At 39.8% G+C, this 25,499-nt stretch overlaps 2 protein-coding genes across 4 annotated transcripts in view; one reads left to right on the forward strand and one right to left on the reverse strand.

Annotated features, from left to right (window-relative positions):
* The window catches only part of LOC111861293 (callisulfakinin), a 6,632-nt gene extending 1,896 nt beyond the window's left edge, over nt 1-4,736 (reverse strand). Inside the window, exon 1 of the mRNA XM_023845729.2 lies at nt 4,691-4,736. The gene's annotated coding sequence lies outside the window, so the exon portion shown is untranslated. The remainder of the gene's footprint in view (nt 1-4,690) is intronic.
* LOC111861292 (leucine-rich repeat-containing protein 45) overlaps nt 1-25,499 on the forward strand; it is a 41,315-nt gene that overhangs the window by 10,504 nt on the left and 5,312 nt on the right. For 2 of the 3 annotated variants that reach the window (XM_023845728.2, XM_033750259.1), the window contains exons 3-8: nt 15,319-15,435; nt 16,420-16,671; nt 17,676-17,803; nt 20,277-20,443; nt 22,431-22,507; nt 24,912-25,138. In XM_023845728.2, coding sequence (XP_023701496.1) covers nt 15,340-15,435; nt 16,420-16,671; nt 17,676-17,803; nt 20,277-20,443; nt 22,431-22,507; nt 24,912-25,138 — 947 coding nt within the window. In that variant the 5' untranslated portion in view covers nt 15,319-15,339. The remainder of the gene's footprint in view (nt 1-15,318; nt 15,436-16,419; nt 16,672-17,675; nt 17,804-20,276; nt 20,444-22,430; nt 22,508-24,911; nt 25,139-25,499) is intronic. The other variant, XM_033750260.1, reaches the window with a different exon arrangement.

The raw sequence follows: 25,499 nt of genomic DNA on the forward strand, positions 1-25,499 counted from the left end.
TAGAGGGCTATTTTGAACACGGTAATGAACCTTCGGGTTCCATAAAATGCTGGGAGTTCATGAATAGCTGCATAATTAGCGGCTTCTCAAGAAAGGTTCGGCTTCATGAGTGAGTGAGTGACTATTAAATTAAATTAATAGTAAGTGTTGAATTTTCAATGACCATTTGCTAGTTGGGGAGGGGGATGGGGTAACGTTGAGGCGAATTTTTGTAAATGATATGGAATTTGAGAAATACTTAGCCAGTTAAAATTTTACAAGTGAGGGACACATGCAATATGTCATGTTCTTTTTTATAGAATGTGCAAAATAGGCTGAACAGTTAACTTCTGTATCCCCGGGATTATGATTGAAGGCTAAATTATTCAGATCGGTCAAGTAGCGCATCCCTTATCAGCCAGTTTAAAATTCAGTAGTTTGTAAACTGCCACGTATGCAGATTTTACTTAAAAATTAATATATTGAACCGTGATAAACATTCGAAGCATGCAATGTTAATGTCAGATTCAGTACGATGAAAATTCCTCTCAGAATTTGACAATTGCCTCATTAGATCATGAAGTTTGTGTCGCTTCATGTCTTTTCTTCAATGATCACTTATTCACAATTAAAACACACTAATATGGAAAGGTATTACCCAGTTACCACATCAACGGTTTGTTCGTTCTTCATTTGTGGAACGAGTGACAATATTACTACAATCTACTGCTACTACTACAATTTGATGGTTAATTTTGTAGTTATATGTGGTACGTAGCGGGGAAAAACTTTGAAAGTGTGATGTTACACGACAGAAACCGAAGAGCGTCAGACAAAACAATTTTGTTGATGCACTATTAATACATTTCAGAACATTAAAATGTTAAAAAGGATTTTAAAGAAATTTTCTGTTAAATCGCAATATGATTACCAAATAGCGATTAGTCGGAAATGCCATTCACCAACAAAAACCCAAAGATTTGGAGGTAAGAGCCATGTAAATACGCCATCGTATTGACGTGATAAATGGAAACAATTGCTGGAGGAAATAAAACTCCGTGGCTTTTAATCCGCAAGCGAACTACACCGACCGAGCGACCGCCGGTTGTCAGCGAAATTATTGCCAACTTTTGCGGATAGAGGGTGTCGCGTGGTCAGAGTAAAGGATTCCCACGGCCGTTAATCTCGGTTTTCTAGACTGGAGCCGCTAGTTTCCCATTGAAGTAGCTCCTCAATTATCCTCACGAGACTGAGTGGACTCCCTTGTAGACCCACTACTTTCCGAAAATCTGGTAGCGCCGGGAATTGAAGCCGGGACCTCTGGATCTGTAGCCAGGAACTCTGTCCACTAGACCATAAACATTGCCATTTCTTTGTGTGGACAATAATAGCGTTCTCCCAACTGAACTTATTTATTGGCCTGGTATAGTATTTAAAAATAGCGCATATGAAATATATCGAAATTTCTTCCCAGAATGCATTATGGGTTTTATTTTGTTCCCAGAATAAACAGTGGTTATTTTATTAAACCAGTGTTTCCCAATTGGCATTCCTCGGAACCCCGGTTTTTGCAGTATAAAAAGAATAACTTAAATATTATTTTTAAACGCTTCAGTTAATATAAATGTCACTTTCAAAGGAAGAAATTAATGAAATAAAGTGTCTTTTACCTCGACCGCCTCTATGGTCTAGTGGTCAGAGTTTCTGCCTACAGATCCAAAGTCCTTGGTTCGATTCCCGGTGCTACCAGATTTTCTGATAAATAGTGGGTCTGGAACGGGATCCACTCAGCCTCGTGATGATAATTGAGGAGGTATTACAAGGAAATAGCAGCTCCGGTCTAGACAATCGAGATTAACGGCCGTGGGGATCCGTTGCGCTGACCACTTGACACCCTCTATCCGCAAAAGTTGGCACTAACTTCGCCGACAAGCGGCAGTCGCTCGGTCGACATAGTTCGCTTGCGGACTACAGGCCATGGAATTTGTTTTCTTTGTTGTGTCTTACCTCAAAGGAGAAGGCTTTATCACGACATGCAATTCGTCAGGACATTCATGTGCGAAACTGGTTTCTGGAATTGCACAGTAACAAAAACAAAATACAGGAACAAAGTAAATGCGATGCTAGATTTGCGAATTCCACTACCCAGTATCAAGCGAAACATAAAAAGAATTTGTAAACGAGAATAAAAGAAGAAACTCTTCTCATTCAACTCTAGAAACACATAGCTTATTAGCTCTAATGTTTCTTTTTCGCAGAGATGAAATATGGTCTTTGTTTCTAAATATCTGAAATTAAATAATATGTTAAGCTTGTGTTCCTGTTTAAAATTTGTTTATTACTATTATTATCATCCTTACATGATATGTATGCAGTGTCCGTCCTTAGTGCACTCAATTTCACTTGTTATTTCACAACATGTTTCGGCACTATAGTGCCATCATCAGGTGCTCCATTTACGTTAATGTAGCCTTAATGTAGATTTAGCCTTAATGGAGTGAAACTTATTTTTTTATTATTGTATGGGCATCTACTTGTAGTCCTCTCTCAACTAAACTCTTTACTCTGTACCCAGCAAGTGCCGAATCAGAAATGAAGTCCCTCACTTTAAAGATCGAGGTTATGATAATGTGCTGCTGATTCAACTGCTAATTTTTATAATACCTTAGACTCATATAACTCTTGTTCCAACATATACAGTTTACTGTACCACTAACTCTAAAATTAGACTAAATTATGATAACGGAATTTCGTTCACACTGCAGCTAATGATAATTCCTTAACAAGTGGGTATCTTGAATTAGGTAACTCTATATTATTCTACTGTAGATGTAATTGTTATACCGCCATTACAGTGTGGTCAGAGAGCATCCCCTCACATTCTGCAAGTAAGTGCTTACACGGTATTCCGTACTGATGATAGTAGAACATAAATCGTGGCGTATGCTTGTGGTATTAGTTGACCACTCATGGGGACTGAAAGAACTTTAAAAAATTTCTGTCAAAAGAGTCTTGTCCGATTCTAACGTAGCATAATGTACAAAACAACAGATAAGATTGTAGCTCTGGATATTTTAATTTCTACATTTTAAAATAGGACATAGAAGAACAACTATTCTGAAGTAAATGATTGCAAGAATTATAAGAAATTAAATATGCTCCCAATTCCTTCCTAAATTAACATCACTATTTAAGCGTGGAAATTACAGATATAGAATGTAATCAGGAAGTTATTTGTTTATCGTCATATCACAAAACCTAAGCTGCTGAATCTAGTACTTCACTGCATACTCAACTTGGCCTACCCTATCAGTTCGTAGCGTTTATTTCTGCCACAAAAATGCATCAGAAGTTGGAAGAAAATTAATATGGAAAGGAAATATTTTATGCAGTTTAATGTCTTTTATTCGCGTGCAGTGACTAGGAATAGTGATTACGTTTTGCCGTCGGTCTTCGATTTTTATTTCCGAAACTGCCCTACAAGTTTGACGAAACTTGACAAAGCCAGTATAGAGTGAAGGTTGGTGGGGGAAATTTAATTTTGACCTATGGTTCACTATAGTTTCTATTCTTGAAATTTAAATAAATTTTATTATTTTTGTCAATAATTGTTATTTTTACAAGAAATATTCATGTCACTCACTCATGGAGCTGAGCCCTTCTTGAGAAGCCGCCAATTGTGCAGCTACTCGAGGACTTCCCAGCATTTTATGGAACCCGAAGATTCATTACCCTTTTCACAAGAACCCTCCACTGGGAAATATTCATGTAACATAAAATATATGCCTTGTTAAAGTATACAACTTTTACTTGTAATATTTTTATACGATGTTATCTGTGGGGCCGAGTCCCACTTGAGAAGATGATAGCCACTCGAGTGTTCAAGAAATTCCATACCATTTATGAAACCGCAAGGTTCGTTCCCATGTTTACAAGAGGTCACCACTGGTTCCTATCCTGAGCTGACAGAATCCGGCCCACACACTCAAGGTACATTTTCTGTTATCATCCCAACTATGCCCACCTCTTCCAAGTGATATCTACCACTCAAACTTTCTAAGTAAAATGTTATACATTTTTCTTAACACGAAATACTTTAAATGTGGTGTATATTTAACGAAACAAAGAAAACGTTATTTAGTACGACAGTGTTAATAGCCTGTATGTAACGTGATATGTTTTGTAGCAGTAGGTTATTATCCACAATGAGGGAACATCAAGGCCAAAGCGGTGTGCTGAATTACAAAGAAAAAGGAGTGTGAATATATGTACGGTGGTACGCGGTAGCATAGGTGGTTGAGACACTACGCTACAAGTCGGAAGGTCGCGGGATCGATTCCCCATGTCATTAGATTTTTTTTCAATGTACCTAATCCTTCCATCCGCACTATGGCCCTGGGGTCGACTCAGCCTCTGACAGAAATGAGTACCAGGAATCTTCCTGCGGGGTAAAGTGCGGCCGGCGCGTAAGGCTGACAAGCTCACCGCCATCTGTGGGCCGACTGTCTAGAAAATGTGGGAGCCTCAACATCTCACAACCCTATAGGCCTCCACGGCCTGTTACAGGGATAGCTTTACCTTACCTTTTAATACGTGTACTCCAAAGAGTACACCATTGCGCTGCTGTGTATGAATTCGTCACTCCATAAACGGCCCATGTTCCATCTAATTGAATTGTGAATGGCTACAGTTAATATCGGTAGATATTTACCTGTATGTAGGCGCCGGTTTTCTCTGCACCAACCCCAGACGCTGTCTGCAAATCAACTCTTGCAAATTGCTCGTATCCAGACGCTTATATTTACTTCGCCTAACATCAATTTGACGTCACAAAGCCTCAGGAGAATTACTTCTTTCTTGCGCACCAAGAAGCCACCCCCTGCTCCTAGCTTAGAATATAAAACAAAAGACTTGGGGCGTGGTTAGTCTGTAGCCAATCAACAACAAAGTCCGATTTAAGTTCCTATGTCTGTTCTTTTATACACACAAAACCTCACACAAATCCTCTCCAATCTTCTTTCCCCTTATAATAAGGTAATACTCAATTTCCTGCAAACTGTTTCAGTATATTTACGAGAATTAAAACTGAGGAAGGTCTAACTGGATTTGTCACTTGTTGTACTATTGTTTAAATTCCGTTTTGAGAGTAAAAACACTGCTCTTTGAAACAGACTAACAGATTTATATGAAGAACAATCATGAACTCTTTTATACGGAAACAATTCTTAACATCTTTATTAAAGGCAGCTAAGGCTGACGTTGCTAGTAGTCGCCGATCAGTCAAGAAAAGTCCCCGGATTTTGTCAAACCAGAGGGCCCTTTACCTCGACTTCCTGAGTCAGATGAATCCGTCCACACCATCGAAATGTCTTTTTTATTATATTCGAAATTCGAAATTTCTTGTCAATTTCCCATTGCTGAGCCTTTTCCAAATAGTCTGTTCAGATCCGACGTCCTGTGTACCAAGTTCATAACAGGCTATTTCTTTACGGTGATGATTTATTAGCACCCACTGAACTCCCCCGTCTGCAGATAGATCAAGATCTAAACGTTCTTGACAATGGTATATTAGTATACATGCATATTATTATGTTGTCACGTGTAGGCTGGTACACTTGACGAAAATAACGGGTTCTAGTTCGCATGATTGGATTTATGAGCACCTTAGTTACAAGTTCTCTTAATCACACTTAAATACATTGCTATCACTGATTTACACAATTTCCAGTTCACCCTTGCACACGCAGTAGAATTGTTCGTCTTCACTAGTCGTCTCCTGGCAACGGCTCTCAACACAGAAACTAGCACTTCAGCTCACTATGAAGTATTTTTGCTCTTTGGTCTTCACTCATTCTGGAACCTCGGAACTAAAAATTCTTCTGACTCACTCCTCCAGCTTACGACTGACTCGTATTCTGTCACTCCTTTCTCTTATAAGCACTTTGCACAGACCCCACGGAAATCACCGTCTCTCTATTGTTGATGACATCACCGCTTTCATTGCACGGGTCGATACGTGGAAATGTGTTTACCTAGCCGTTGCTTAGAAACAGGTTGCATAACCCCGTTGTTCCACCGCTGCTCGGCGCGGACGACATAGTAAAAACAGCCTCATCTATTGTTCCGTGTTGGATGGTGTTTAGAGAGCTCTTGCCTGGCAACATGTCTATCATATATGTTACAATATTTATACAAAAATAGGACGATGGATAATATTAAAAACAAAAGTCACTGGGGATAGGTTGTATGATCAGAGGCCTACCTATATTATTTATGTATTTAAAAACACAATCATGACTAAACACGAACGTTTGGAGGTGTGTCCAAGAGCTTTCACACGTTGGAATTTATGACAGTGAAGCCAACTTGTACAGATCTGGCTTTATGGATACAAGAGTAACAAATACTCACCCATTCACTATGCAGAATTTACCCTAAATACTGCTTCTTGATTTACACAAAATGAATTGATTTCTGCGAGTTCAAAGAAGACAGAAAGTCGGATAATTTTAATTAGTTACGATGCACATAAACTTAAACTGTGAAATCTTGCTGCTCTCAATTTGATATGACACAATTCAGCCGTTATACTTTATATTAATAATGAAGTACTAAAATCAATATTAATTAATATAATACTTAGCAACTTTATTTACTGGGTAAAATATGTCTTAAATATTTCATCCCTGTAAGCTTACGTGTTACAGAGAATACTGCTTGGTATGGGTTCACTTCTAGCAGTAAAATTGCATTTAAATCCCTTTATACCCGTAATTAAGAGTGTAGGGAACACAAGAAAATTATGCAGATTTCTTTTTAGTAAACTGATTGGTTTGACTAAGGTCTGATATTGTTCTGATTGTGTCGTCGTGCAGTAAAGAATGATAAATATTTTATCAGTCGCGTAGCTGGTTGAGGTACTATGCTACAAGCCAGAAGGTCGCGGGTTCAAATCCCGATGAGGTCATTGGATTTTTTTCAATTGAGCTAATCCTTCCAGCCGCACTATGGCCTTGGGGTCGACTCAGCTTCTAACAGAAATGAGTACCAGGAATTAATTAAATAATTTTTCTGGGGAGTAAAGCGCGGCCGGCGCGTAAGGCTGACAAACTTACCGCCATCTTTGAGCCGATTGTCTAAATAATGTGGGACCCTCAACGTCTCACAACCCTATGGGCCTTCGCGGCCTGTTACAGGGATAGCTTTACTTTACTTTTACTGTACTGGATATTACGAACGTGATTTCGGTATGGGCATCTTGTGACCGTCTTGTGACAATTTCTTGCAACGGCACATGGCAGAGGTTAGTGTGATGGGACAGGGAGGAAAATTGAAGAGCTATTAGAAAATGCGAGTTTGCGAAATCCCTTAAGGAGCATATCATTACACGGAGAGTAGGCTGTTGTAAAGACTTCCTTACTTGCTTTTGCATATTGTACTGCAGAAGACCACAGCGCAGAAACGACGACATTCGAGAAGTAGTAAAGGAAAGCCAGAACACTAGCGGGGAGATGGAGGGTTAACTACAAATGGCTTGAGTTTTCTTATTTTCGTCACTCAAAAGACTTATATTTTGGAGGTACCTAGTTCGAATCTCGCATGGGATTCCGACTGTACGTGCAATGAGATTTTTTGTAGTTTTCCTCAGTCGTTACAGGTTAATGTTCTAGTATTGTTTTGAAGTAGATTTCGACAGCTTCCGTTGACCCTCTCCAGATTCCGCAGGCATGATACGTATTTTCACTTTTTATTCGACGCAGCATAATTTCACAGTTGATGCAGCGTAGTTAAATAATTAAGAAATATGGATAAAAATACAGTGCGATAAGTATAATCCGAAGGGTAATGAAATTTTGGTGACTTCATTCAAAAGATAATAAGCAGACACTCGGGCGTGACTCCGTGTGCTTGCCTTAGGGAAAGCACTAACATCTGGCGCATGCATAAACAAACCTCGTTTTATTAATATTACTGAGTCACTATATGGAGAATAATCCTTCTTAAAAGCTAGAAGTCGCTCAGCTTGTCAAGAAATTGCCACCTTTTATTGAATCCAAAATTTAATTGCCGTGTTCATAAGGACCCACCGCTGGATGCTATCTTGAAGCAGATGAATCCAGTCAAAATCCACACATCCTGTTTCTGAAATATAAATTTTAATACCATCCTCCAGTCTAAAACTAGGTTTTTCAAGTATTCCTACTTTTTTTTTTTTTTTTACAAATGTATCTCCTGTAGACAGTTTTTCAAGTTTCAAATATTTACACCTTCGTTGCTTCCATCCCGGAAAAGGCCTTGTAAGGGGAACAGACTGTGGAAATTTTAGTATGCTCTGTTTGGAAGTCACAGACTTAGAGCACCCACATCACGACTGAATATGATAGACAGATAGCTTGACAGGAACTCGTGTCTTAACCGAATCAGTAAAGAAGGTTATCGTCGAGAAGACTGCCTCGAATACTGAACGCGACCCCTACAAATTGACGCACAAATCACTGTCTAAGAATCCTTTTGGCTCTCCAAACACAGTGACGCGCCCGTATTATGAAAGAATGGGCCTTCCGGTCAGTATGGATTTCTTTACTAAACGACTTTCTAAAAGGGTATTGTGTTCTTGTGTATGATGCCATGTAGTCTGGTAGTTCATTGACGTTCCTTCAGAATTCTAGAGATTACATCTCGTCATCTTCCAGAAGACAGTAATTTTCGTAGTCACCCTTGCGAGAACGTCCGATCCGTTACAGTTTTTTCTAAAGATTTGCAGCAACGGTTGATTTTTATATTTTTTAAGAAGGTTATTTAATGACGCTATCATTATTGATGTACAATTTTGGACGGCCGATTACAGTGGCCTCGCGGTCTAAGAATGAACAGTCTTTGTCCGATCGAACGCTGGGATCGTGGGTTCGGATCCAACTCGAGGCATGGATGTCTATATGCGCTTATTCTGTGTATGTGTTGTTCTTTGTATAGGTAGAGGCTTTGCGACGGGCTGATCGCCCGTCCAAGGAGTCCCACTGACTGTGTATAGGATTAAAAAACTGAAAAGCGGCAACGCAACAAACTCGCTTTCGGAATATACTCAATTCGAATCCACGGCCGGGGACCCCGCTCTGTACTTACTGACTTCTAGGGTTTTTCCATTCCCACCAAGGAAGTTCAGAAATGTCTTAAAACACACTGTGGTTGCTAATTTCTTGCCATGTTTCATGTGACACTACTAAACTCTCCAGTTAATACGGTGTTATAAAATTAGATACTAAATACCAATTTCGATTAATTTACTTGTGCATTCCTAGATGTTCTCTCTGTTTAATTATTCAAAACTCAACGCACTTAAATTCAAATTGCTCAAAGAATGAAGTTTATCAGCCTATCGTATAGGAATTCAGAATATTCTTATGAATTCTTTGCAAGAACTTCCTAAAAGTAAGTATGACGGGAGTTTACGCCTGCCAGTCGACAAAATGCCGATCACAGTGGCCACGCGGTGGAAGGCTTGCTCAAACACTGGGATCGTGGCTTCGAATCCCACTTGAGGCTTGAATATCTGTATGCATCTATTCTGTGCTTGTGCTCTCTTGTATACGGGTAGCGGCCTTGCGACGGGTCCAGCGAGTCCTACCGACTGTGTGAAAAATTAATTAACTATACAAGCGGCCAAGGTCCAATAAAGAGCTATAGAGCCACAGACGTATGAATGAATGAATGAATGAGTCGACAAAGTGAATCACCGAAACTGCTGAACTGGTTCAGACTGAGCATGGAGTTTGGGTCTGCGCCAAAATTTTTCGGGTGATTTTAATTTGAATTTGTATCGGTTGCTATTGAAAAAAAATCTAAAAAATTGCAGAACTTCATAAAGTCTTTGTTATGCACCACATTTCTCTATACGAGCAGTACAAGAGGAAGTGCGAAGCCTGAGTTAAGCTTCCTGCTGCTAGTTCTTGATTTTTTTAACGGCAATTTTCAGCTGCATCAAATCGTAGGGTAATTTCTGAGCGGTTAATTGGAAAGAATGTTGAAGGAGGAGGTCGTTTTATTTTTAGGTACTACACTAATACACGTATATTCTTTGTGGGACTGGAGTAAATTATAAAAAAGGGCCGCACCATAGCATAAGCGGTAATCGCTGGCTTCCCACCGCGGCGGCCCGGGTTGGATCCTGGGTCTGGTCAAGTGGGATTTGTGGTGAACAAAATGGCGCTGGGGCAGGTTTTCTCCGAGTACTTCGGTTTCCCCTGCCAATCTTCATTCCACCAATTGCTCCACAATCACCCTCACCTATCATCTGGGGCTGGTACAATAGGCCAGAAGTGGCCGCAGTACAAGGGACTTAGTCCCACCCCACTAGCAATAAAAAAATTATAAAAAGCACAGAATAGCCGAAATACGAACCCTGGACTTTCTGAATACGAAACATAAGTGTTCATCATTCTTTCTTCCTCTTCTGTCTCTTCTTATCTTCCTTCTTTGGAAACAACTTGCGCAGGAAATCACTTGCAACGAGGTCACATACTTAATCAGCAATCTTAAGTTGACATTGAAATTTTTATAAAGCTCAGTTAAAGGAGGAGGAAATGTTATTGGTGGTCTAGCGTGGTTTTTAAACATGCCGTCTTCGGAATTGAATTTTCATAATAAGACAAAGACATGGATGGTTCAGAGCTTATTGATTTTATTTCTAATTTTTGCCTCCTATTTTTCAATATGGTCGCAGAATAAGTAGTAGGCGTCGGAGAGACGCGTGGCTTGAATTCAAAATGTCGTTAAATCCAAGGATTCTGAAGGAGGAGAACAGGGTGCTCCACAGTGTTTTCCATATTTTAATTAAAAAAATACAAGTTTCCCGATTTTACTACTCTCTTAATTTTGAAATAAATGTTATTCTTTGATTATGAGCATTGCATTCGGGCATTCAAATATCGAAACCTTTTAAAAATAGTTATTATGTAAGCTTGTAATTAAGTTACGACCTTGTTGCAGATTTTAATTCTGTAGTTTATATAATATATATGATTTTGTCTATATTTAATGGAGTTGATCAACGCGTTGCCAGGCAACACGCAACAACAGAGGAAGCTGTGTTTTCCGTTTCCGTGGTGACGTCACATAACACTGGTTAGAGACCACGTGACGTGTTTTCTATAGATCCGACCGACGCGCCAATAGACTGGCTGGATAGCGATCACGTGATATATTTACTGTAGGTCCACTTGAGTTCCGCGGCTGTATGAATAAGAGTGGCAGAATTCGTTCAAGGCAGTTACGAGTTAAATTTACGAGTCAGCCGTAAGCTGGAGGAGTGAGTCCAGAAGAATTTTTAGTTCCAGAGTGATTGAATACGAAATGGCAGGAAGACTTCGTAGGGCTTTGAAATGCTAATTTTTGTGTTGAGATCCGTTGCTAGGAGAAGACAAGTGGAAACAGAATCGTACTACGTGTGCAACGGTGGACTGGATAGTGTGTAAAAAGCGATAGATCTATAATTACATGTAGTTACTGGTGGTGTGTATGAGGAGCAAATAAACCCGTTCATCCAATCCAGAACCCGCGTCTTTAGTCACTGATACACGTGACAATATTTAATTGTCAATTTTTCTCTCTGATGCCGTCTGATATAATTTCTGCGATATATTTCCGTGTTGATTAATGTTACCAGTTATTTCACATGAAGGCTGTACGACTGCCTTACTACACATGTTACTGCAGCATCGTCTCGTTTCAATCCCATCTACGAGTATAATGATGCAGGCATTATACTGATCGGTACATGAAGTATGATCACGCTACAGTGGCACAAGTAACATCAACTTACTGGTAACAAGTCATTCCTGAGTTGGGATTGTATCCGGCTTGTACCCAAATATCTACCAAGGACTTGTTCATTGTAAATAAAAAGTTCTGCCTTCTGGGATGTAACACTGTAGACTGTTGAAAGTTATCCAATGTTTCGGAGGGAAATTTCACCTCCATCTTCATGGTTAGAAAGTAAGCCAAGCAAGAAGGACCGCTCCATAGCTCAAGCGGTTAGCCGCTGGCTTCCCACTGCGGCGGCCCGGGTTCGATCCCGGGTCGGGTCAAATGGGATTTGTGGTGGACAAAGTGGCGCTGGGGCGGGTTTTCTCCGAGTACTTCGGTTTCCCCTGTCAATCTTCATTCCACCAAATTCCATCATCATAATCATCCGGGGCAGGTACAATAGGCCTATCAGTGGCCGCCGTGCCGAGTGGACCCAGCTGGACTCCATCCCCACTAAGCGAATTAAAAAAAAAAGCCAAGCAAGAAACAGGCATGGAGCTTGCAGCAAGAAAAGCAGGTGGCTTGCGAAAACCTGTGATTGTGTGGAAGCAGAAGGGACCTGGAAAGGCAACCTATCTCTTTCCGTTTGCTCGTATTGGTTCGCCTTGATTCTGTAACAGCCTAAATGGAACTGACGGATTGTCAATTCTTACTGTTTCTACAACCCCACGATTTAATATTCATTATTTGTTCGTTCAGTAGACCTGACAGAGTTCTGACTGCTAGCCAATTTAAGTGCCAGCATCTGGCGGTGAATAGCTACTTGCGAATTGAATATCTGTTTAATAGAAGCGAAGACCTCAGCGTAGTCTTAATTGTTTCAATTATAATTTCTTCTGTCGAATGCAACTCTTAAGCTACACAGTTTTATAAGCTTGTATTTTTTTATAGAAGAAATGGTGAATAATACCAGATTTACAAAATACATATGACACTGTAGAAAAAATTGAGAGGTTTAACTTCTTTAGGATTTATCTCCTATATCCTCCCCTTCGCGAACTTAGAAAGGTGTCTAAAACTGGAGATTCAGTTTTACAATAGCGTCGCAAGCCAATTATACGCGTACCTACTACTGGGAAGGATGTGGTGATTACCATGATTTGATACAACATCTCTGATTAACTAGAGAAGCAGACAACAGTCCCCCGTAGGGTACCTGTAAACAAAGGTCAAAATAGTGTTCACTCTCCTCTTCTTGCTGTTGTGTAGTTTGATGGTCGGACAGCCCCCTGGACAGTGTATTACATTTCTGTACACTCGGTTGGAACTGTTCTGCCTTTCTGATTACATTGCCAAGACACATCAAAGCTCGGCTACGCATGTTCTTGTCAAAAGCCATAAACCCTTCATCTCGATAGAAGGCAATTGATGCAAATTTTGATAAATATTTCGAGAATGGTGAAAGAACGTTTCACAAATCCCACAATCGCGAAAACAAATTATCTTTCGGCGTGTGTGTTTATATCTTTGAGCATAAATGGATGGAAATTGCCTTGAAATGTTCTGGTAAACAGAAGAAGTAATTGAAAGAATATTCATGAATAAATTAATGACATATTAGAAAATTCGTTGAGTCGGAAAAGCGAAATGATTAATGCTTGAGTGAAGTTTTCTTTAGATTAATGTCCCTTGTATCTGGTATTAGCTACTTACCTTCCTCAAGAAAATGTAAAGTAGGTAAATATGCAAAATTGTAACGTTACTTGTTATGTATGGCCATGAATCTTGGTCTCTTAAATTACGGGAGTATGAGGATGCTGAGGAGAGTAATTGTGCCCAAGGGGGGAGGAAGTAACAGGAAGCGGGAAACTATATAATGAGGAGATTCATAATTCGTGCTCTACGCCAAATATTAGGATGAATGAATCAAGGAAGATATAATGGGCGGGTCATGTAGCACAAATTAGAGAAATGAGAAACTTATACAAAGATTTGTCGGAAAACAGAAAGTAAGGGTCTACTCGGAAAAATCTAGACGTAGATTGAAGAATAATATTAAAATGGATCGTAAAGAAATATTGTTGAGATGTTTGGACTAGATTTATCTGGCTCACGATAAGGACAAGCGGCAAGTGGATTCTTGTGAACGTTTTTTGAGGTTTCTGTTTCTAGGGGTTTGAGGATTACCCGAGCAAATAATAGAAAATTGTCTTCTCAAAAATGATCCAGCTCCGTGGAGTTACTCAGGCATATGAGATCACCGTGCTCTGTATGTATGTGTTCCCATTTTCATGATTGAACCAGTTGAGCGACATTCAGAAAATTCCATGTACATTTCTGGCCTATGTCATTGGTGGGAACTTGGAACGCGTATTTTATAATTTCCTAAAATCAGTAATAATAATATGGCGGACGTACGAACACCGGAGGTGAGCGCTAAGGTGGTGCTATATAATATAGGGTCCTGAAATTATTACTAGACCTTCGAAAATATGTGCAACTTGTTCAAGGCAGTTATGTTGGGGGGGGAAACATAACGTGACCGTGTGAAAAAGTTATTTTGGTTTTAGTTTGATAATAACCAATGAACCGCTGGAGCCAGGAATATGAAATCACGTACCCACATAAGGATGGAATATAAACATCCCTGCAGATTGAGTATCAAATATTGTTTATAAGTCAACAATTGTAAACATGGCGACGGTGCGAATATTTGGGGATTCATCTGGCGAATTTAACACGCTTTAAATTAACAAGTTCTAAAAACATAAACACTTCAGAGCTCAGTAGTTTAATTTTTTTTACTTCGCTTAGTGGGGGGTGGAGTCCAGCTGGGTCCACTCGGCACGGCGGCCACTGATTGGCCTTTTGTAGCCTGCTCCGGGTGATTATGATGGTGGAGAATTTGGTGGAATTAAGTTTGGCAGGGGAAACCGAAGTACTCGGAGAAAACCCACCCTAACGCCACTTTGTCCACCACAAATCCCACTTGACTAGACCCGGGATCGAATCCGGGCACCCGCGGTGGGAAGCCAGCGAGTAACCGCTTGAGCTATGGCGCGGCCCTGAGCTCAGTTACTATTTGCACGAACTGCTTTAACATACTAAAACTCTTGTGTTGTACCCACAAAATGTATAATTGTGTGTTCCGTATGGTTCTCACAATACACAGCGATTGTTGTCAAGCGGTTAATCTTTGTAGCGGAGATGTAATGTGTGTTCCTATGTGTTTCCTATGAGATAAGTCTGAATTTTTATGTATTATGTAGAAAGATTTCAGTCTTTAAATGGTTAATTGACATGTACAATGCACGTATTTCCTTCTTTTATAATATCCTAAATTCTGCACTTCGTCCTTTTCATATTCAAATACTTTTGTGGGCAAAATAAGACCTTACAGTTTGACATAAATTAATTCAAATAATGACGTTCAAGAAATAGAGATATAAATAAGTAACATATATTTTCATTCAGTTTTGTATCACATGAATATCTTTTAGGAGGAATGAATTTTGGAACGGCGATGAAGTGTCTAGTAATTTCATACTCAGGGCTTCTTTGTCTGTAATGCCTTAATTGCTCTTTGTTTCTTTTCAGCCTTGAAGATCAGTCTGAATAATGGAACAAGTTCAGAATGACTTTCTCTCTCAGCCTGAGTTTCTCTCATTTGAGAGAAGATTAATGGAAGTGGTGCACGAACTCAACATGAAGAGGGTAGGTGGACATTAATTTTATTGAGAAGAAATGGAGTGAGCACAAACTGAGTGGTATAACAAATCAGTGTTATGTTCAAGATGAAATTAATAGATTAATTTTCGAAAGTTCTTGCTGCAATTCCGTTCAGATTTATTTACCTTTCCATGTTATATCTGAATACCTAAGAATTAAAACGTACAGAACTGTAAATATACACGCTCATTAAATTGTCGTGAGGGATCTGAGCGAGGAGTGGTGTGTGCCTGGCCTTCCTTGGGTGTTCTGCAAACGTGACTCTTCCTGATGTAGGGAACAGCGTGAAAGACAACTCATCTGACCACATCACGCGCGTTTTCAGTTGTCTGATGTCCAGGTTTTATGGTCGTTACATAATCTTTTACGTATCTGAACATTACTTTTAGTAATCAGGTTTAGCAATTGCAGCCCTACCGAGGATACTGGATTTGTGAAGTTCATTTCGGACAGATTTGTGGAAAAGAGATCTTCCAGATTAATACGTGTATTTAATTCTGCTGTCACCTGTACTGCAGCAGTTCTGTGATTTCTCGAAACAATCCTCAATGCACGACGATCTCTTTCTGTCAATGTATATTTTCGCCCACACTTTCTCTTCGCTGATGCTGGCTTGCTCTCGATACACCTAATAATGTNGCGTAACTTAGAAACTGTCGCTCTCGATACACCTAATAATGTGGTCCTTTTTGTCAAAGATGCACCAACTAAACGCGCACCGACGATTTGTCCTTTTTCAAAATTGGACAAGTCTTCCATTTTCCGATTCTTTCACAGGACTTTCGTTCACCACATTCAATACAATCACTAATGCACTGACACGAGCACTACAGATTTTAAACAGACGGAAGAATATGCAGCTTTGCCAACTGAAGTTATATCAATGTAGCCAACACAACCAATTTTTATTCCTCAAATTCTTAGTGTTTCCATTATTTGGTACATTCCCATGACATGATTTGTCACCAGAGATTGCTGGACGAGGGCCGTGCGAATCTAGAAGGAGCACTACGGAGGCAACATGAGCTTGAATGCATGCTGGATGTGGAGCGCCGCGATTCTCAAGCAATGCGCATGCAACTGAAGGTAGCTGTGGAGGCAGTGCAGAAATACGGAGAGGAGCGAGCTGCAACTTCTCCTGAGTTCTCCCGCTTACGAATTGAATTGGAGGCGGCCGTCCGTGAACGAGACTACCTCAAGGACCAGATACATACTAGTCAGGTAGTCTCGTATGGATATTTCTTAATATTTGTATTGCTTGACCATCGGTAAATTGGTTAGTATGATTAAGATTTATATGATATTTCACTCTTTGAAGTAACAATTGCCACTGTCAGTTTCCGTGTTACACATCTGGTTTACAACAACAGTCTTTTTATGATATAGCTAAGTGCATGATCATGTGATAATTTGTTAATAAAGTGACTGATTTTCAGGAAGCAATTTGAGATGTAATTTTATGCGTGGTTCAAATAAGTACGAATTATATCCGATTTCTTTTTCCGAGTAAACTTGTTAAGTAGAAGATACGTAGATCTGTCTGTGAAAATATAATTGTGAAATTTCTTTAAAAATAGCTTCTCGCTAAAATATTTTTGCTGAAGATTATTTTTAAATATATGACAGTTGAATAATTTTTGGTTGATGTTATTGTTTCATGAGAGTATTTGATAAAAGATTTGTGTGCCAGCGACATGTAAAGAAGGTTTTATGAAGTTCGTTTTCGTACTGAAACATGCAAACTTGTTCCTGTCCAAATCATTTTCTTGTTTGCCTTTCATGAAGTACTTAGAAAAATGATGTTTGAGATATAGTACAAATATGCATCGTTACGATATATGATTTTACTTGATATTTGGATATTTTTAGATTCAGATGGCGACACTTGAAGGAATGTAGTTATCATTAATTCTACAGCATTGGCTGGACACAAAATATCAGGCAGACTTCAGGATCTCAGTAACCAGAAATGTTTGTAGACATTTGACAGACCAGTGTCTTAATTCCAGATCGCTATTCATGTACAGAAGCCTTTGCAAGAATTATCGTTCTTACTTAAGACTTAACGTTCATGGTGACACAGTTNCTTATTTTCTCAACCGTGTTCAGTGTGATGAAACAAAACACGTCACTATAGCCATCACTCGCCCGGTAGGTAAGCTAGTACATGATACTATTAACTAGGTACTAGAAATTTGTTGCATTACAGTTATTCCTGGTTGCAGTTGGAGAATCTGACATTGAATCGACAAGTTGAAGAACTGCAGGGGCAGCTGCGATGTCAGCAAATGTTCCAGGAGAACACTATCAGCCTGGAGGCTAAGATAAGGACAGCTGTGGAGGAGGTGAAGAGTTCAAAATAATAGAACAAGGAAGATGTGACTTACTTCTGCATTCAGTATAAAGTCACTCATATGTTCTGTCAAAATAACCAATTCATTCTGTGTTCAACAGCCAGTAGCTGTGTTCCATTAAAAAATTTGGGTTCTTATGGAACGCAAATGTTCAACAGTCAAAAATTGAAACTAGTTACTGGATCATTTCCTGAACGAACTCACTCCGTCTCATATCCTCACTAGCTCATTCTTCTGAGGTTCACCCTCTGGTTTTCTGAGATGTAGTAGTAGTAGTATGGTGGTGCATTTATTTTAATATATTTTATTTATGCATTTTTTAAAATACCCCTACATAAATAAACATTTACGCTCTTGGTGCTCAAAAGCATCTGTTTTATTCCCTGTGACAACTGTCAGAAGCTTAAATCAATTTCATAACTTTCGTGACGTTTCTGCACAAAATGATATGTCGGTCAAGTGCTCTTTTTAGACAGTGGCTTCAAGTCTAAGTTATTTGTCATGACATTAAATCATGTAGTATCACAATTGTGATGGAGGGGGTGAAATGACTTTGTATAATCTGCGGTTGCAGTTTGTCTGAGTAGGACTGGGAGAGAATTAATAGAACAGAAAAGAAAATGTAAGAAAGTATGACAATCTTAGTTTGTAATTTGAAGATACTTCCACTTGATGTGTGTTAGGTTGGTTGTTACATATGCGTATACATTTCCATTGATTTTTGATAATGGGCCAGATCTCGTTATAACTAACGGGAAAGTATTTTGCTTATTTGAAATGAAAAGTAAGAAAATGGTTGCTGCAAAAACTGTACCTATATTTACCTTCTCTTTATGAAGATAACTTGCAACAGTGACAAATACGTAAATTGAATTTTACCAGTGATATTTTATAAACATGTCTAGAAATTTTGTGTGGATCATCTGAAATGATGTTGGCATTAAACACAAAAATCATCCTCCACATCAGTGGTTCCCAAATTTTTTTTAGCAAGTGCCCCCCTTGTTCTATAAACTTATCCCTTGTTCTCCCTGCCCTGCCATATGAAAAGCATTCTTCAGGATAGCGGTTTGCGCATCTCACTAAGGAAGATAATAACAATAAAATAAGGCACCACATATGGTAACTACTTCACTGCTAGTAAATTCTCAATGCGATGATTGAGTTAGATGAAGTGATACCAGTTTCCCAATGTCCGGTTTAAGCCACTTCCATCGTAAATAAGCGAACGTGCTCGGAGGGGGCTTTCCTCGTGGGCCCGTACCGCCGCCCTCTTAACTCTTAGCACCTCACCCTATGTAATTCCACCGCCCCACAGCATGCGTACAATCCGCTTTGGAAGGACTGCTCTACGTGGTTGCATCCCAACCAGTGCATTCAATCTGACGTTTGAAATTGGAAGAAAACCAGTGGGGGAGCTTTATGTTAACCCCTGGCTAACACTTAAAAAAAAATTCATACATCACAAACTGACAGAAAAAGCAATAAAATCTGATAATGCATCTTCTGCCACTTCCAGTTAGCGAGCCTATCATGGTCTTGTCAGCCAGTTCATCGCGGCTTACGCTAACCGACAATGAGAGCACGCGCTATTAGGAGAGACACGATACAGTGTTCGCTTGAGGATAAGAAGTAATGCATGGCATTTCAAGCCACGGATCACTGTTTCAGGCCTCATGTTAGCCGGATGAGACATGTTGGCACATTACTTTACTCAGTGCTTGCAGAGCGCGCAAGTAACTGATAGACAAACGGCAATGGAACGGCCATGTTACGACATTCTTCAAGATTGTGACATCACTTTTTATTTTAAATTATTTTCAGGAGTACGACGGAAAGCAAGAAAGAAAGGAAGAAAAACTCCCCCAGATTATTCAAATTGGAAATAACAACAAAAACTACTCCAAAATACTGGAAGAATTTTAGAATAGTTTAGAAGAGAATCACAGTGGTCTTGAAAATATTTGGTATGAAAGTGTAAACTGCTCATAGGGAGATAAAAGAACACTCAGAATTTCCAGTGAAGAGGACGAGAATTTCTTTGATTAATAATGACCGATAACTTTCTTGTCACCGGCTTTGCTGCGAAGTAATCGGCACTATGAAAGCACAGTTGAAAAATCGATGATCCAAAATACTGAAAGTAAAGTTTAATTCACTTCTAAACTTTAGAAATATTAAACATACCCTGAAATATTCCCAGTTACTGGATATGAGTCGTGATTGAAATCATACGGACGGTATTTTGGTTCTTCTCCCGTAAACTGAACTTCCCTTTATTTTTTCGCTGTGATAGATTTTAAAAAGTAAAACCTAAAAGAGTAAGTAAACTGAGAATTTATGCCTTTAAATAAAAAGTACACCTTTTTTAATCTTGTGATATAGTTTCGAAGAAGTGCGTTAAATGTATAAGAAGAGAAGAAGGAAGTATGTGTCAGTTATGCTATACTATTCATTTTCCTTTTCCTCCAGTGAAATGCAGAAACTGGATCAGGACCACAAACGGCTCGAGAGAACATGTGAAGTGGCCGAGAAGATGGGCGTCAGTTTGCAGGAGGCTCATGATCACTTCCTCAGTAAGCTGAAAAGGACTGCAGAACAAGAGAAGAAACACGAATCTGAGGCTGTTACACTCAGAGGTTTGTTTCTAGAATATGCATGAGAATTAAAACAAAAATAATTTAAATCCGAACTTAGTCGGAGAAGTTTTCAGTAGATATATGATATGAAGGATCCAGAAATGTTTGCGGGCCACGGCAGTGGACTGCAATTTTTTCATTAATGCTGGCGCCAGTGTTCTGAGTCAGAATATTAGGAAAGACATTTGAATAGAATGTTTTGTCACGTGATCCAGTGACTGTGGACGGGTTTTGGATTAATAGCCAGATTTATTGGACACTTACGGCTCTTGGCTACACTTTACATATTACTGTCACACACAGACTACTGTCCTTAGTCATGTTGCCTGGTAACGGCTTCCAATGACGGACGTTCCTCTGCTTCCAGGCCCTCGTCCTTTCAACTAACATCATACTCTGTCATCCATCTGTCCGAACATCCGATATTCTCCTTCCCACTACAGTTACTTTGGAGCACCGAGAGAAAAGCATGTGTTATATTTTATTTATTTGTGTGATATTAAATAGAAAACAATTGTCCATTTCGAGGACACACCTGTAATATGAATATGAAAGAATTCTTTCAGAAACCCTGTGTGAATTTAGCAATAATTTAAGGGGCGTTATTACATAAGCAAGAAATAATGTAATTCAGTGCTGGTACTAACCAACTACTGTACACGAAAGGAAGTCGATAGGGCAGCGTTGTTCCGAATTTAAAGACAACTTCAAAGCGGTTCACTCTCACATGAATTCCTGTTGCCATGATTTTCAAACCTGGTAAGTGATTGGAGCAGCACTACTATGTTCGTGGGAACCCATGCTGAAGCATCTGCAGAAGAGGAGCGTCGGTCTATACGTCTGTTTGTGCGGTCGGCGCGTGGGCGTTAGAAGGCACTCATAATGCAAGTCGGGTCCGAATCCATCCCAGACCCAAGTGGTTATTGTGTTTCTGTCAAGAGGAGTAAGGTATGGAGCAAAGCGGCCTCTGTAGTCTGGGGGTAATGTTCCCACCTCATGACTCAAGGTACGCGGGTTCAAACCCGGCGGAGGTCGTGGAATTTTTAAGGGCGGAAAAATTCAGGGAACAAGTCCTCCGGGAGGGACTTTAAGCCGTGGGTCCCGTGTCGTAGATTTACGGCACGTAAAAGACCCTCATGTCTCTAGGAGACCTGTGAGCAAAATTAGGCAAGTTTCCCGCCCAAGTAGTTTCCAATGTCTCTGGTAGATTGGGGAAGTATCGAGGTACCGAGGGCCGACCTCGTTGGCTTAACGGGGCTGATAGCACGCACCAGTACCAGGAGGGTATGGCGACTGGTAGAATATCAAAGGGAGACGTACAATAGACTATTAGTCGCGGTGCATGGGGAACCCCCCCAATAATAATAATAATAATAATAATAATAATAATAATAATAATAAAGGTATGGAGCAGCAGGTGACAGTGGAGCTCANCCTATGTATCGCAGTCCGTCAATAATGCAACAATTGTTTATTCACCAATTAACACTTAATACAACATGTTCCGGCCATAGATGATCATCTTCAAGTGTCTTAATGCATCCAAACTGTTACACTGCTCTGATGTGCGCTAAAACCGCGCTTTGCAGTCCACTTAAAATAACATAAATAACTGAACTCCGTGGTTTGAGTCCGCAAGCGAATTACACCAACTGAGCAACCGCCGCTTGACGGCGAAGTTGATGTCAATTTTAGCGNTAAACAATTAATTAAAAATCCATTAAAATTTCCTATTAAAATTTTTTTCATAAAATCATAATCCACCTCTCCAGGGGCGTCGTCCACTTGTTTGGAGCTATGTGATTATTCCAGAAAGTTTGTTTCTGCGGCTTATTTTCCTGTTCATTAGTCCGTTCACGTCTGCAATCTGCAATATGCCCCTTGCTTGTGTATACCCTCTAGCAGCGTGTGGTGTTGTCTTCACTTAATTAAGTAGATATCAACTAAGCTGTTATTATTTGTTCTAATACATTTCCATTTCTAATAGCTGAAGTAGAGAGACTGAAAATGGAAAAGAGCGCTGCACCAGTGAACGTCTGCAAGGACAGGGATAATTATTCAGAGGTAAGAGAGTTCTCTGGTCTGTCACTATAAGTGAGAACGCAGATTAAGGCTGTCTGAGAGACAAGTACCGAGAAGAATATTTCGGCATAAGAAGGAAGAAATAACAGGAGACCGGAAAAAGCTCATAATGAGAAGCTTTTTAATTTGTACACTTTACCAGATATTGTCAGGATAATGTATTCGGTGGGACATACAGTGCACACACAGGAAATGAGAGAGACATAAATACTATTTGGACAGGAAAATTTAAGATACCTAGATGTAGATAGGAAAATAACACGAAGCTTTTATGAACAGGGTAATGAACATTCATATTCTGGCCAGTTGGTCAACTTTCATTTTCTCAAGGAGGATCCAGCGCTATGGAGTTAGCTAATTAGATATCTAGTAGTAGCGGAACTTCCATGTTATCCGCGTTAGACTGGCTAACACGTTGAAAAATGGAATAAAAGTATCAGTTTCGTGGTTCAGTGGTACTGCAGATACTGGGAGAAGAGGTGGTCAGATAATACATCGTCTTCAATAGCCGTTTTCTTACGGCTTACTTTGGCCGTTTCTGGGCACAGGCAGAGACACGATGTAGTTTGGGTCTGAGGGGCAGACAGTCCAACCTACCGCAAGCTCACTATGTTAACATGTTGTGCTCACAGAGTACAAGCAAACGGAAGAAAGCAGGGAAGAACGGGAAGGCGGAACACACATTTCTGCTCTAGAATATTATTACATCATGATATGATGAGGTCCATCAGTACTCACACTAAGTTATCATTAATAACAACTATGAATCAAATTCTTAAATATTTAGAAAACGGTTCGAATTTCTGTGATTCTGATAGATTTTTTAGTGGGGGGTGGAGTCCACTTGGGTCCACTCGCCACGGCGGCCACTGATTGGCCTATTGTATCCTGCCCCGGGTGATTATGATGATGGAGAATTTGGTGGAATGAAGATTGGCAAAGGAAACCGAAGTACTCGGAGAAAACCCACCCTAACGCCACTTTGTCCACCTCAAATCCCACTTGACCCGACCCGGGATCGAACCCGGGCCGCCGCAGTGGGAAGCCAGTGACTAACCAGTTGAGCTATGGCGCGGCCGCCTCTTGATAGATACTTTCACCACAAAAATCTCTTATGGAGAACAAGAACAAGGTGAAAAAAAGTAAGGTCAGTAGTTGCTGACCATTTTTTCTAATTTATATTGCCTTCCTAATTTATGTTTACTCTCTCTTTCTTCCCTAACTTAACGAAATTTTTAGCGTAAACTTACGTAGTTGTCTTGTATGTAGTTTACACTGAACTGCCAGAATTTTCACGACCTCCTCCTGCCTTTGAATTTGGCTACAACTTGAAAATTTCACGCTACACCACTGATAGCTGTCAGAGCTCAGGCGGTTAGTCGCTGGATTCTCATCATTGCAACTCACAATCCATCCTTAGACATTTCACGTGGAATTCATAATGAACAAAGTGGCATTTTGGTAGACGTTTCCCAGGTACTTGATTTTTCCCTGTCAATTCTCGTTCCACCAAAAACTCATTACTTTCTTCTGTAATTCGGGGCTTGTACGGTAGATAACTTAGGTCCTAAGTACCAACAAACTCAGTCTCATAACACGCTGAGAATATTAAAAACAAGAAAATGAAAACATAGTCATTCACCAAGTCCGTCATTTAGTAAATCTTTGCCTCTGTAAGTCTACTGGAAGAAATATTTGGATACATGAACAGTAGCTTGGAGAAAGTATTCATTATGGATCAGAGACTTTGCATTTGGCTGGCCTCAGAATACAAATTAGGTTAGCACTGGACAGAGTTGAATGTAATTGTAGTGTATAGAATCAACCACTGTCACAAAACGTTAGAGAATATTTACACAGTGAAACTCACAACAGAATCCAATTTAACTAAGACTTTTTCCATTACAGACAGTTTTCCACCTAATAGAATTCTTGCTTCTAGATAAAGAATGTTGCCCTGTGCATACAATGTCTGTTTATGATCCATACAGCAAGCCAGAAATTTTTGTAACATAATACACAACACTCTCGGCGAGCAGTATTCATCTTGTATTTTCTTTTCCTTTCTTTTTCTAGCAGTCTACTGTCATATTCCATATACGTATATTTAGTTGGCATATGTAATTATTTACCGTTTTTGGTGGGATTGGTCCTTCTGAAATATGTTCCAGGAACGAAGTTAAATTAACAGTAATCAAATATTTTTCATGCTCTTAACTTTATGAACCTCGTATTTGATTTTCTTTCTGTACATGATAATATTCAGATTTGGCTCTGTATACTTGGAACCAAAGAAATTTCCTGATAAAGGCAGGGCTCATGCTTTACCAGATAGCTTTTTATAAAAAATTTAACATTCTACCTTAAAATGGCTTTATCATTTCAGACCTCCCGTTACCTTCAGGAGATCAAAGAATTTGTTGTTGCTGAATCCAAGGGCAGCAGCCAACTTCATGAAGCTTTGCAGAAAGGTATTCAAGCACAAGCTGCCTTCCATAAACTGGAGCAGAACCTAAGAGAGAAGCTGCAAAAGGAAATGGAACAGGTTTCTGAGCTTCAGTCATCAAACAGCGCTCTAAATAACAGCCTTTCTGAAGCTTGTGCAACTGTCAGGTGTGCTGAAAGTCTGAATCTTCTGAAATCATTGACTGATGTGTTCAAAGTCAGGTTAAATGTTCTTCTCATTCTGAAAAATAACTAACTAACTAACTAATTAACTGGCCAGTCACTGTAGCTGAGCGGTCTAAGGCATGTACTGTCTTCGCTCGCATGGAAACTGGGATCGTGGGTTCGAATCACACTCAGGGCATGGATGTTTAGTTTGTGTGTGTGCGTTTTTCTGTGTTAGTGTACAGGTAGAGGCCTCGCGACGAACTCATCACCCGCCCAAGGAGTCCTACCGAATGTGTAAGATCAAGAAAAACCGAAGTGAACGGAGAAGTTCATGGAGGTAGGCCTAGGCCCACTGGGGCTG

The sequence above is a fragment of the Cryptotermes secundus genome, unplaced genomic scaffold (genome assembly GCF_002891405.2).
Source record: "Cryptotermes secundus unplaced genomic scaffold, Csec_1.0 scaffold132, whole genome shotgun sequence".
Lineage (NCBI taxonomy): Eukaryota > Metazoa > Arthropoda > Insecta > Blattodea > Kalotermitidae > Cryptotermes > Cryptotermes secundus.